This window comes from Mastomys coucha, unplaced genomic scaffold (assembly GCF_008632895.1).
Source record: "Mastomys coucha isolate ucsf_1 unplaced genomic scaffold, UCSF_Mcou_1 pScaffold5, whole genome shotgun sequence".
NCBI classification, from domain to species: domain Eukaryota; kingdom Metazoa; phylum Chordata; class Mammalia; order Rodentia; family Muridae; genus Mastomys; species Mastomys coucha.
Window position 1 is genome coordinate 117727544 of NW_022196911.1, and position 12669 is coordinate 117740212.

The 12669-nt window shown below is 48.9% G+C and overlaps 1 protein-coding gene across 1 annotated transcript; it reads left to right on the forward strand.

The window, feature by feature from the left end:
• Window positions 1-5466: 5466 nt before the first annotated feature.
• Window positions 5467-11278, forward strand: Uts2r (urotensin 2 receptor). Its single transcript, XM_031352365.1, has 3 exons — window positions 5467-5519; window positions 5738-6082; window positions 9582-11278. Exon 3 carries the CDS (start codon window positions 9652-9654, stop codon window positions 10837-10839), a length of 1188 nt encoding a protein of 395 aa, XP_031208225.1. The 5' UTR covers window positions 5467-5519; window positions 5738-6082; window positions 9582-9651; the 3' UTR covers window positions 10840-11278.
• The last annotated feature ends 1391 nt before the right edge of the window (window positions 11279-12669 follow it).

The following is a 12669-nucleotide window of genomic DNA, read 5'->3' on the forward strand; positions in this document are numbered from 1 at the left end:
GACCAAGTGATCCTCAAGTTCATTGATGGGGTTCTAACACAAGGGTTAGGTTTAAATAGAAGGCAGGATGTATGCATAGCTAACTAGTCCAACCCATTGTCACTCTCTCAGCTCAGACCCTCCTGTAAGGTGATCTGTTGAGACTCGGAACTGTGTGGAATCTCTTTGTGGGACACATTTTCCCTCCCCTCTGGCTGGTAGCAGACTTGCCTTTCCTTCCCAGAGATTCCTGGGGAAATACCACTTCTCTGGGTTCCATTGTTTGTACAGTAAGATAGTCAAATAGAGAGAGAGTCACAAGTATCTCTGTAGTCCTAATCTCCATTACTGTCAGGAAGCTTACATTGTGGCTCCCATTCCAGAAACATCTACTGAGAGTCTGCCATGTGTCAGGAGGAAACCAAATCCCAGGAGGAGGCTTTGGGTGGTGGCACCTCCCACTGGTGCTGGCCAGTTCCTGTCTGTTGGCTAGATGTTCTTTGTCCTCGAGACATCCAGATTCCTCAGCTCTCTGTTCCACGCCATTGGGCAACATCAAGACAAAAGCCTACACCACTGAACACAGCCATGTCTGGTCCATATCTTACCCCTACTGCTCTTAGAGTGTCCCAGGTCTGGACACCCTGCCTCATAGGGATCTATGTATACCAGTTAGAGACCCTTCTTGGGGGTGGGGAAGGAGCCTCTTGTGATGGGGCTGCTCCCATTCCTTGAATGGTGACTAAACTTTAATGGCCAGACCCTGGACAGTTGGTATTCCAGATCCTGACTCTTCAAAATGAAGTAACCCCAGAAGAGGAATTGGGGTTCTATACCCAAACCATCCCCCCAGGAGCATGAGTGGTCATGAGGGGACTAAAGGAGATGAAGGAGAGGAATAGTGTCCTGGTTATTCTGTTGTTGATATTTTTGTCAACTTGATACAAGCTAGAAGTTGTTTGGAAAGAGGGACCTCAATTGAGAAAACACCTCCCTCAGATTGCCCATAGCAATATGTCTATAGCATATTTTCTTGATTAATTGATTGATGTGGGAGGGCCCAAGAACTGGGATGGGTAACAGCGCTGGGCAAACAGTCCTGAGTTGTATAAGAAAGCAGACCAAGCAAGTCATGTGAGCAGTGTTTCTCCATGGCCTCTGCTTCACTTCTGCCTGCCTTGAGTTCCTACCCTGACTTTCTTTCCTACTGGACTATTACTGTAACCTGGTCATGGTGATTATCATAGCAGTAGAAACCCAAGACCGCCAAATCAGTCCCTTTCAGCAATTTCTTTGCATTGGTTTTTAAGTCCAATTTTAGAAGGCTTTAGTCCCAGGAACTTGCAGGAAATTCAGCTGGGTGGTGACATAAAACACCAAGGGTTTGTATCATAAGGGACCCTGGGGAGGACATAACAGACACACACACACACACACACACACACACACACAGCATAAGCTCTGGCCCCATGTTTAGGAATAGAGTGCCAGGTTGCTCCCATATTTTGGACCAAACCGTCCTGAAACTTGGGACTAAAGGCATCATATTTAAGGGCCTGGAACCAAGTGGACATGTCCCTAAGGGTCTACTCCCTTAGGCTGATGTGCTCTGAAAAACAGGGCAAGCCCTGTTGGTGGGAAATATCAAAGAAGGATTTTTGGGTATAACTTCCTGTAGAAGGCAGGAGGGATAGGTGCGTGTCTTTCTGCAACTAAGTTTGAGCCTATCACACATCAGCACCCTGGGACCACTAACTCTGCCATGTTTCTGATATCAGGAAAAATTCCAGCTTCACACAAAGACACTATCTGCCCTGTTGCTATGAGAAAGGGACAGATTGAGTGGCACTAACAGCTTGAGCTTGGGGTCTCCTTGTCATATTCAGTGTGCCATGGGGGCTACTGGATAGAGAGTTTCATAATCTCCTCTTGTCGCATCCTGGCCCAGAGCGAAGGTATCACCCTCCCCACCCCGGAACAGCCCATCTAGTCCCTCCTCTAAGATTCCCCTAAGCAGCCCACTCAATGCTTTCCTACACTCAGCCAAAGCCAGAGGCTGCACAGACGAACCTCTAGACATTCTGGATGGCTATATGAGTCTGGTGGCTCCTCTCCCACAACCTCCTAGAAAGGTAAAACTGTGATGTCACCTTTCCCTAGCCAGTATCGTTACCAAATATCACCTACAGTCCCAGCCTTGTGCCAGCGCTTCATGACGAAGACTCACTGAACTCCCACAATACCCTGAAAGGTTAGCCACACTTGTAGTTGCATTTCACAGATGAGGAGACGGAGGTACAGAAAGATGCAGCAGCCACAATCCTGGCTTCTTCAATCGTCTGTGTGTCTAATCCAGAGCCTAACTGTAATGGGCGTGTGTCCCTGGGAATGGGGCAGAGGAGCCCAGGGAAGGGTGTAGAGCTGGGCAGACTGACACGTGAACTCCTGTCAGCTCAGTGGAAAGAAAAGGTACAAAATGGGAAGTATATTATGGTGTCATTTGTGACAAAATTTAAACACATTACTAACTACATATGGAAAAGCCACATGTGGTCCAAGACCAAAAACAAAATACAAACAAACAAAAACCTTTGGGAGATAGAGGTGTTCCACTAAACATCAATCTGAAATAACTATGAGAAATGCTGTCATAATCCAGATGGAGAAGGTGTCTTTTGCTCACTGCATGAATGAAAAGCAATGGTGATAGTTAGTTATGATCATACTGATGATGATAGCGGTGATAGAGATGATGTTGATAATGGTTGTGATGGTGGTTATGAAGACAAAGATGGTGATACACGGTGGTGATACTGATGATTGACGTTGATAATAGTAAGGAGAGTGAAGAAAGCTCCTGAGAGGGAACCTAGAGAGACAGGGTCCCGCCTTAGACTCTGGCTGTCACAGAGGCTCTTCTGTTGGTTTCAGGGTGAAGGCACTACCACTGCTGTTAGACATGGATGAGCTAATGTTCCTGACCTACTTGTCAACGCTCAGCAGGAAGGAGGGAAAGGCTGTGCTGAAGGAAGAGAGGTTTTGAAATTAGACCATGACAGGATCAGGGAGGGTTCTTCCCTAGGGCATTTTAAAGACATGTAGCTTTGGTATACTTCTGGCAAGAAGTGCACCCCACCTTTGCAGCCTTTGCAGTACCCAGAAAGCCCACCGCTATGGCTCTAGGTGCAGTCCTGTCACCTAGGGTGTCAGGTGTTTGTAGATCCTGAACTGAGATCTTTTCCCAAAGGTCACTCAGCCTTGTGGGATCAGAAGACTGAAACGTTGGGACTCTTATCACCTCTCTCCACAGCAGGAGGCCCTGGGGCTGATTATCAGGGAACCTAGGGTGTTAGATATTTCTTTTTGTTTCCCTTGCTTCAGCTTTCAATGGCTTGGGCATTTTCAGTCAGGAAAGTGTCTGCATTTGGCCCACCTGCCAGCTTCAGAGCGTCCATCACTTGTGATTACTGAAATGTCTGAGACTGCCCATTAATCACTCAGCCCTATTCCCAGCTGCAGACCGTTACAGGTTTTAATTGATTTCATTGTGGCTATGATATCTCCAGCTGTGTCTGGGTGGGGGTGGGGCACCAGGCCCTGAAGCAGGAAACTACACTGCTTGAGACAGGAAGTAGCGGAATATTCTCTGTACAAAAAAGCAGCACCTTCTGGAACCATGGAGTGGCTTCAGGCTGTGATGTGCTCTAACAGAAATGAGTGTAGAATGAATCCCAGCTGCGGGCTGTATGCTATATCCACAGCACCCTAGAAAGTATCCCAGCCATTGACATTGGCGGCTTCAAGAGCCATATCTGCACTGATATGGCTCCCTGGGGGGCTGCCTAAAATGTGAGGAGTGCATTGAAGCCTAGGCTGCTCCACTCTCAGTCTCCTTTACCTCTCCCAATACTTTTTATAACAAATCACTGCTCTTGTGGACCAGAATAATGAAGAGAGGGGTCCATGGTCTTTGAGCATCTGGTGGTACACTTACATAACATTGTTCCTCTTTAATAAGTTAAACAAACAAACAAAAAGCCACCTGTATGTGGGCTGGATGTGCACCTGAGCAGAGAGACTTCCCCAAACTGGCTCCTCCCCACAGAGCCTCATTTTTTTGAAGAGTGTGGTAAATGCAATTGGAAATTAGTTCTTTCAGAATGAAATTATCATTCTCAAATATAAAGAAGCTACTAGGGCAGAACAAAGCTTTAAAAGTCACATTTAGTGGAAGTGCAGGCTGTGTATGATTTAATGGTCCATGAAGCGACCTATAGACAGATCATGTGCTTCTTCACAGAGTGTGATAGAGGTGGGAAGCATTTGCCTTTGGACAGCCCAGTTCTACATGAACATCTGGGCTCCCATGGACACACAGTTCTCCTTTACTGGGCCAAGTCTGAGGCTATCTATGTAGCCAAGAGAAGGGTTCTCAGATGACCTCTCATTTCTTGCTCTGAAGTTCCCCTTTGACCCCTTCCTGTGTCTCACCCCTTGGGACGACCCAGCAGCTCCAGTGTCCAACATCCACATTAGATAGGCATCTGCCTTTTAGGAAATGGCCCTGCAGGATCAAGAGATGAGGGGCTGAGCTGGGATTCAGCTCAGTGGTGGAGTGACTGCCTAGCTGGACTAGAAACTGACATCAAAAGAAAGGGGCTCAGAGCTGCTGCTAGAAGCACAGAGAACCAGGGAGCAGCTATAACTATCTTGGTCATCCATATGTCTGCCCTGCCGCACTTTGGGCTCAATGACACGGACAGCTTCCACTAGGTAGGCTGCTGGCTTCTAGAAGCCTCTCTCTCTGTAGTCTGGGCTCTCATCAGGCCAGAGCATTGGCAGAACCGAATGAAGCTCTCATTCTTCTAGTGTAAGGAGAGCACAGATGTGACTGCTCACCAGCCCCTGTTATTTAGAACCTTCCCAGCCGTCAGGGGTCCCTCTCCACAGACAGGGGTGAAAGTGGGGCCCAGTAGCTTTATACCCAGAAAGATGCCTACCAGGAGGCCTTGTATCTCCCCTGGCTGAAAATATTGAGCCTCAATCGAAATTGGTGGTTACACGAGGCATAAAGGTGATGAGCCCCCAGCATACACAGAGGTTCTTCTCACTGCCAAGCCGGGCAAATCCCTCTGTGGCCACTACCTCTGCCGGGATCTGGCGCCTATCTCTGCTGAGGAGACCTCGCCAGGGCCCGCGTGGCCGGTTATTAATACCCAGACCGGCGCATTCCCAGCTGGCAGTGGGACAGGTGGTGGCGGCGGCAGCGCAGGAGCGGGCGCGGCGTGGGACTCTAGGGAGGCCGGCGATCCGCGACCACACCGTGTGCCCAGAGCCCAAGTAGGCTCAGAACCTCGCTCTACACTACCCCGGCTGGGGGAGCGCTCGGCGTCGTTCCCGCAACACAGCTTTCTGGGCGCGACATTAGCCAACCTGTGCACCGTGATGGCCACTGAGACTCGAGCATCTGAGTGACAGGACGCGGCAGGCACGTCCCCTAAGCCCCGGGCTGGGAGGCGGCCGATGACTTCGTGACAGAGGTGAGTGCACGTTCACGGGCTACACAACCCGGGACGCAAGGCATGCGGGGCGTCCCGGGGACCCCGAACCCAGCTCACACCTCTTGATCTCAGAGGGTGCCGCCACAAGGGCTCCGGGAGTGCCCGGGAGTGAGCGGCACGCTGCCTGTGAGCGAGCGCGGTTTGGCCCTCGTCCCAGCAATGCCTGGCACTGAAAACTTTCACCTTCTCTGAACTAGTGAAGACAGTGGCTTCTGCATCCTTTCGCCTTCCTTGTGGGGCAGGAGGACCTCAGTGTCTCTGGAGCTGACCTGTGAAGTGAGACAGCAGCGGGGCAAGGGCTTCGGAGCAGATGAAGCTAGGAGCTGCAAGTGTGGGGACCTGAGGAAGTCTCCTCACCCTAGACCTGCCCGGATCCTTCAGCTTTGACTAGGAGGAGATGACTTCTAGAGGCATCATTCATTCCTAGGCCTGGATGCTGGAGAGGCCTGTGCAAAGAGGTCTTCTTTACTCCCTCTCAGAAAGTCTACCCTTCAGGGCTTTCTTTTTCTTGTGAGGCTAACCTAATCAAGTCAGCAGGAGTCGTAAGTATACGAAGCTTAGAGGGGTTTTTTGTTTGTTTGTTTGGTTGGTTGGTTGGTTAGCTGGTTGGTTGCTTAGTTGGTTGAGACAGGGTTTCTCTGTATAACAGCCCTGACTGTCTTGGAAGTTGAACTCCAGAGTGTAGACTACGCAGGCCTCAAACCCAGAGATCTGCTTGCCTTTGCCTCCTGATTGCTGGCATTAAAGATGTGTGCCACCACCACCTGGCAGAAGCTTAGAGTTTTGGGGATTGGGAGTGGGGGAGTTGTTATTGTTTTGTTTTACATGTTCACCTGTGTGATCTCTGCACGGGGCAGAGAATGTGCATAACCTGCTCCAAGAGATTTCCAGTGAGAGAACACACTGTACATGCACACGCATAAACACACACACACGAACACACACCACACACACACATGAACATACACAGCACACACACATGAGCACACACACCACACAAAGCACAAACCACTTACATACACACATACACACATACACGCCTATAACCAGAAATGTCAACGCACCTACTGTTGAGTTACAGGAGAGAGGATGGGAAGGGACTAGAATTACCAGTTACTGCCGTTGAGTATGTGAAATGCTACAGCAGCTTTGGAAAAGTTTGGCATTGCAATGAAGTGAAACAGGCGTGTATCGTGCCACCAGTGATCCCACTCACACCCCGAAGAATGGCAGCTTTGCGTTCAATGAGTTTGAAACGACCAAAATGACCATAAATAGCAGCAGCAATATCAGGGATACAGTGGTAGGGAAAAGCAAGGAGGAGACTTCCTGCTGCAGGCTGCGTGTATATGTGGTGTGTGTGTGTGTGTGTGTGTGTGTGTGTGTGTGTGTGGAGTGTATGTGTGCGTGTGTGTGTGTGTGTGGGTGTGGTGTGTGTGGAGTGTATATGTGTGTGTGCGTGTGTGCTGCAGGCTGCGTGAGGCAGGCTTGAAGGACAGAAGCAGTGTGTGCTCAAGTGTGGCTCCCTCTGAGACGATTTCAGGAACTGACAAGGTCACCGTTACAGGAGGCCAAAGCAGTGGTGGGTGTGTGTGTGTGTGTGTGTGTGGAGTGTATGTGTGTGCATGTGTGTGTGGTGTGTGTGTGTGCATGTGTGTGGGTGTGGGTGTGCATGTGTGTGTGTGGAGTGTATGTGTGCGTGTGTGGGCATGCATGTTTATGTGTGTGTGGAGTGTATGTGTGTGCGTGTGTGTGGTGTGTGTGTGTGGAGTGTATGTGTGCGTGTGTGTGTGTGGTGTGTGTGTGAATGTGTGTGTTTGTGTGTGTGTGTATGTGTGTGTGGTGTATGTGTGGTGTGTGTGTGCATGTGTGTGTATGTGGTGTGTGTGTGTGCGTGTGTGTGTGTATATGTGGTGGGTGGGTGTGGTGTGGTATGGGTGTGGTGGTGTGTGTGTGTGTGTGTGTGGTGTATGTGTGTGTGTGTGTGTGTGTGTGTGTTTGTGTGGTGTGTGTGTGTGTTATGTGTCATGTTACAGTTTCTTTATGGTTTTGATTTACATTTCTCTGATGGAAAAAGCTGTGTAACATCATTTCATTAGCTTCTGGCTTCTGGGGTATTTTCTTCTAGACATACCTGTTCAGTTTGCCTTTCCCTCCTAACCACACTTTTCTTCATTGATTTACAGATTTTGCACGTATATTGTCCCCTAGTCCATTGACCTGAGGCATCTTTTCTCATAATTTCTCGATTCACTTTTATTTAATGAAGTTCTTGTTTCTGAAGTTTGGGATTTTGTTGTTTTGTTTTTGTTTTATAAACTAGCTGGGTATGGTGGCCCATGCTTTTAATCCCAGCATTTGGTAGGCAGAGGCAGGCAGATCTCTGTGAGTTTGAGGCCAGCCTGGTCTACAAAGAAAATCCAGGACAGCCAGGGCTATTACACAAAGAAACCCTATAAAAGCCACCTTATTTTTGTTTATGTGTATTAGTGTTTTTAATATGAATGTGTGTATGTATTCCATATGTGTGCTTGGTGCCCAAGGAATTCAGAGGAGACGATCAGATTCCCTGGAGCTGGAATTACAGATAGCTAAGTAGCTGCTATGTGGGTGCCGGGAATCAAAGCCAGTTCCTTTGCAAGAGCAGCAAGTAATCTCTCCAACTCTACTGAGGTTTTTGTTGTTGTTGTTGTTGTTTTTGGTTTTTTTTGTTTTGTTTTGTTTTTTTTTTTGTTTTTTTGAGACAGGGTTTCTCTGTGTAGCCTTGGCTGTCCTGGAACTCACTCTGTAGACCAGGCTGGCCTCGAACTCAGAAATCTGCCTGCCTCTGCCTCCCAAGTGCTGGGGTTAAAGGCGTGCATTTTTTAAGTAATCTTTACCTGGGCTAGAGAGATCGCTCAGTGGTTAAGAGTACCTGCTGCTATTGCAGAAGACCTGGGTGTGGTTTCCAGCAACCACATGGTAACTTTCAACCATCTGTAACTCCAATTCCGAGATATCTGACATTCTCTTCTGGCCTCTGAGGGTACCAGGCATGAACATGGTGCAAGACACTCATACATATTAAATAAATAAATCAGAGAGAGATAGATAGATAGATAGAGAGAGATAGAGAGAGAGAGAGAGAGGCATGGTGCACACTTAAGCAGAATATTTTGGTCTACATAGAGAGTACCAGGCCATCTAGGGCTACTTAGTGAGACTTTGGGTTTTTTGTCTTTTGTGTTTTTAATCATCTGGGGGAGGAAGGATTTGTAAGATGGCTCAGTGGGTGAGAGCGCCTGCCTCCAGGACAGATGGCATGAGTTAGAGCCTGGAGACCTGCATGGGAAAGAAGGAAAGAACCAATGTCCAGAGGTTACCCTCTGACCTCCACATGATCGTCGCGGCATGAACACGCGTACACAATCACTCACACAAGCACACCACACAACAATGTAATTTAAACAATTCTTCACAATAAAGAAACATTTTCCTGCCATGGCACATAATGTTTTCTTCTTCTAAATGCTTTTGATTGACTGCCCTCCATCACTGAGTATGTAATGTGAAGCAGGAGTCCAGGCCCATTTCCTTCATATGATAAATGGAAATCCAAAGGCCTTTTACCTGTTCTTCTATCTGAACTTTCAAGTTCAGTCTAGCTGTTACTTTTGTGATGGGAAGAAATCATTTTTTAAAAAGCATATGCATAACATAAAATGGGAAGTGGGACTCTATCTGAGGTTGTGGAGCCAGAACTTAGGACCCTTATCTTTGCCTACTCTGACCTATGCCTTGCTGTGGCCAAGTTTTCAGAAAAAGCATTTGGGTGTGATTTAGAGATTTGCTGGGAAGCGTCCAGGGGACGGTGGGTCCTAATGGCTCTAGGGTTCTCCTTTGTTGCTGGGGAGATGACACAAAAGGGATTCTTTTGAGGAATAGGACTTGGTGAGCCTTTGTTTCTCAGCAGAGGGGCAATCACTGTGTCCATCATAGAGGCTGTTAGGGCATGGAAGTAGGTTGCTGCCTTGAACCTCTGACACTAATCTTCTCCCACAGGACAAGCTTCCCACGGGCTCTCCTCACTGAGCAGTGGTACTCCTGCCAGAAGCCCAGTGTGAGGACAGAGATGGCCCTGAGCCTAGAGTCCACAACAAGCTTTCCCATGCTGGCCATGACTGGAAGCACTGTGTCTAAGCTTCCTGGTGCCTCCAACATGTCCCTCAACAGTTCCTGGACCGGCCCAACAGATCCCAGCTCCCTGCAAGACCTTGTAGTCACGGGTGTCATCGGGGCAGTGCTCTCAGCCATGGGTGTGGTGGGCATGGTGGGGAATGTGTACACGCTGGTGGTCATGTGCCGATTTCTGCGTGCCTCGGCCTCCATGTATGTCTATGTGGTCAACCTGGCACTGGCTGATCTGCTGTACCTGCTGAGCATTCCCTTCATCATAGCCACCTACGTCACTAAGGACTGGCACTTTGGGGATGTGGGCTGCCGAGTTCTCTTTAGCCTGGACTTCCTGACAATGCACGCCAGCATTTTCACCCTGACCATAATGAGCAGTGAACGCTACGCAGCGGTACTGAGGCCCCTGGACACGGTCCAGCGCTCCAAGGGTTACCGTAAGCTGTTGGCGCTGGGCACCTGGTTGCTGGCGCTGCTGCTGACCCTACCCATGATGCTTGCCATCCGGCTGGTCCGTAGGGGCTCTAAGAGCCTCTGCCTGCCGGCCTGGGGCCCTCGTGCCCACCGTACCTACCTGACGCTACTCTTTGGGACCAGCATTGTGGGGCCTGGCCTGGTTATTGGGCTACTCTATGTCCGTCTGGCCAGAGCCTACTGGCTATCTCAGCAAGCTTCTTTCAAGCAGACACGGAGGCTGCCCAACCCCAGGGTGCTCTACCTCATCCTTGGTATCGTCCTTCTCTTCTGGGCCTGCTTCCTACCCTTCTGGCTGTGGCAGCTGCTGGCCCAGTACCACGAGGCCATGCCACTGACACCTGAGACCGCACGCATTGTCAACTACCTGACTGCCTGCCTCACTTACGGCAACAGTTGCATCAATCCCTTCCTCTACACTCTGCTCACCAAGAACTACCGTGAGTACCTGCGTGGCCGCCAGCGGTCACTGGGTAGTAGTTGCCGTGGCCCAGGGAGTTCTGGCAGCTTCCTGTCCAGTCGTGTCCACCTCCAGCAGGACTCGGGCCGCTCGCTGTCCTCCAGCAGCCATCAGGCCACAGAGACCTTCATGATGTCTTCAGTTCCCCCTAATGGGGCCTTTGTCGGAGAGTGCTCTGTGCGTTCCTGCAAGTAGGAAAGGAGCCAAAGGCAGGCCACTCAGAAGCCCATTCCCAGAATCCTCTACTCAAACCTAACTTGCTTATCTGTCTTCTTCAGTTCTCTTCTGGAAAGTTCCCTGTTCTTTCTTCTCTGTTGTTCTCTTCAGCTCTGTCAGCACCTTTGCTATGATGCCAATACTTTCCTACTTCAAACCAATCTCTGAGGGGCTTCAGAAGCTGCGACCCAGACCCTCCTCTGAAGACCTTGGTGAGCTGAGTCATCTAAAGCCTAACTACCCAGAGCAGCTAGTACCAGGCTGTAACCCTGACCTTTGCTGTAAGCCCTTCCAGCCCTGAGGACCCTCCCCCATTGGTTGGTAAGGGGCCTGCAGGTATCTCTTCCCTCTCCCCATCCATCCCATGGTAGCTTCTTGCTTCCACATGCACATGGAACAATAAACCCTGTACTCTGAAGTGTGTCCTGCCTCAGTGTTGGAGTGGAAGTTGGGGTGTGGTGGGGGTCCTGGACCCAGAGATCCCCAGAATGAGGTACCTGAGTGTTTGGTGAGGTTTCCAAGCCTTTGCTTGTGGATGTCCCTTCATGGAAACCCTCTTGTGTACTTAGGGTGGGAAGGAGGGCAGGTAGCTGAGAAATATGAGAGGCCGGGTAGGGTGGGATGACTGGGAGACACTGCCCAACTAGCACTGAAGCTCAAGTACAGGAAGGAGACCCCACAGGCTGCAGTTCTCATAGGATATGGCTCACGTTGACAGCAATGATGTCTTGGAGTCACTGTTCCTGGATAAACCGTTTCCTTGTCCTAAGCACCATCCTTGGGACATCTTTTCCCTGGCTGACTATTTCTCCTACCATGGGCAGGAGACAGTTGCATACCCTTGTCAGGGTGACCATCAGGGGCTGGGACAGCACCTTAGTCTGGTAGCTCATGGGGAATGTCAGGTATACTATGGTGGCAGGGCATGGAGTACAGGTCTCTACAGTGATAAAGTGTTCCAGAAGTAGATTCTGGTGTCTGACTATTGTACTTCGTGATTTTTTTTATTTTGCTATTAAAAATTGAGGGAAGGAGCAGGAGAGATGGCTCAATGGTTAAGAGCACTGTCTGCTCTTCAAGAGGTCCTGAGTTCAATTCCCAGCAACCTCGTGGTGGCTCACAACCATCTGTAATGGGATCTGACACCCTCTTCTGGTATGTCTGAAGACAGCTACAGTGTGCTCATATACATATAATAAATAATTCTTTTTTAAAAAGAATATTTTTTTAAAGATTTATTTATTTATTTTATGTATATGAGTACACACTGTAGCTGTACAGATAATTATGAGCCTTCATCTGGTTGCTGGGAATTGACTTTAGGAACTCTGCTCGCTCTGGTCAACCCCACTCGCTCCAGTCAGCCCTGCTCGCTCAGTCCCTGCTCTCTCTGACCCAAAGATTTATTTATTATTATAAATAAATACAGTGTAGCTGTCTTCAGATGCAACAGAAGAGGGCATCAGATTTCATTACAGGTGGTTGTGAGCCACCATGTGGTTGCTGTGCTTTGAACTGACGACTTTCAGAAGAGCAGTTGGGTCTCTTATCCACTGAGCCATCTTACCAGCCCTTTAAAAAAGAATTTTAAGAGTAAAAAATGAGGAATACATGGGATACATGAGCGCACATACACACAATTGAAAGGGTTCAGCCTGTAACCCTAGGAGTTCGGGAGGCTGAGATCAGCCTTTTCTACCTATCAAAGACTTTGTCTCTAAATTTTAAAAATTAAAAAAAAAAAGTTTTTGAGACAGGCTGGCCTCAAACTCACTCTATAGACAAGGCTGGCCTTGAACTCACAGAGAT

What these genes read in the sequence shown, in the direction of transcription:
- Uts2r (XM_031352365.1), top strand. Translation starts at nt 9,652, where the DNA reads ATGGCCCTGAGCCTAGAGTCCACAACAAGCTTTCCCATGCTGGCCATG.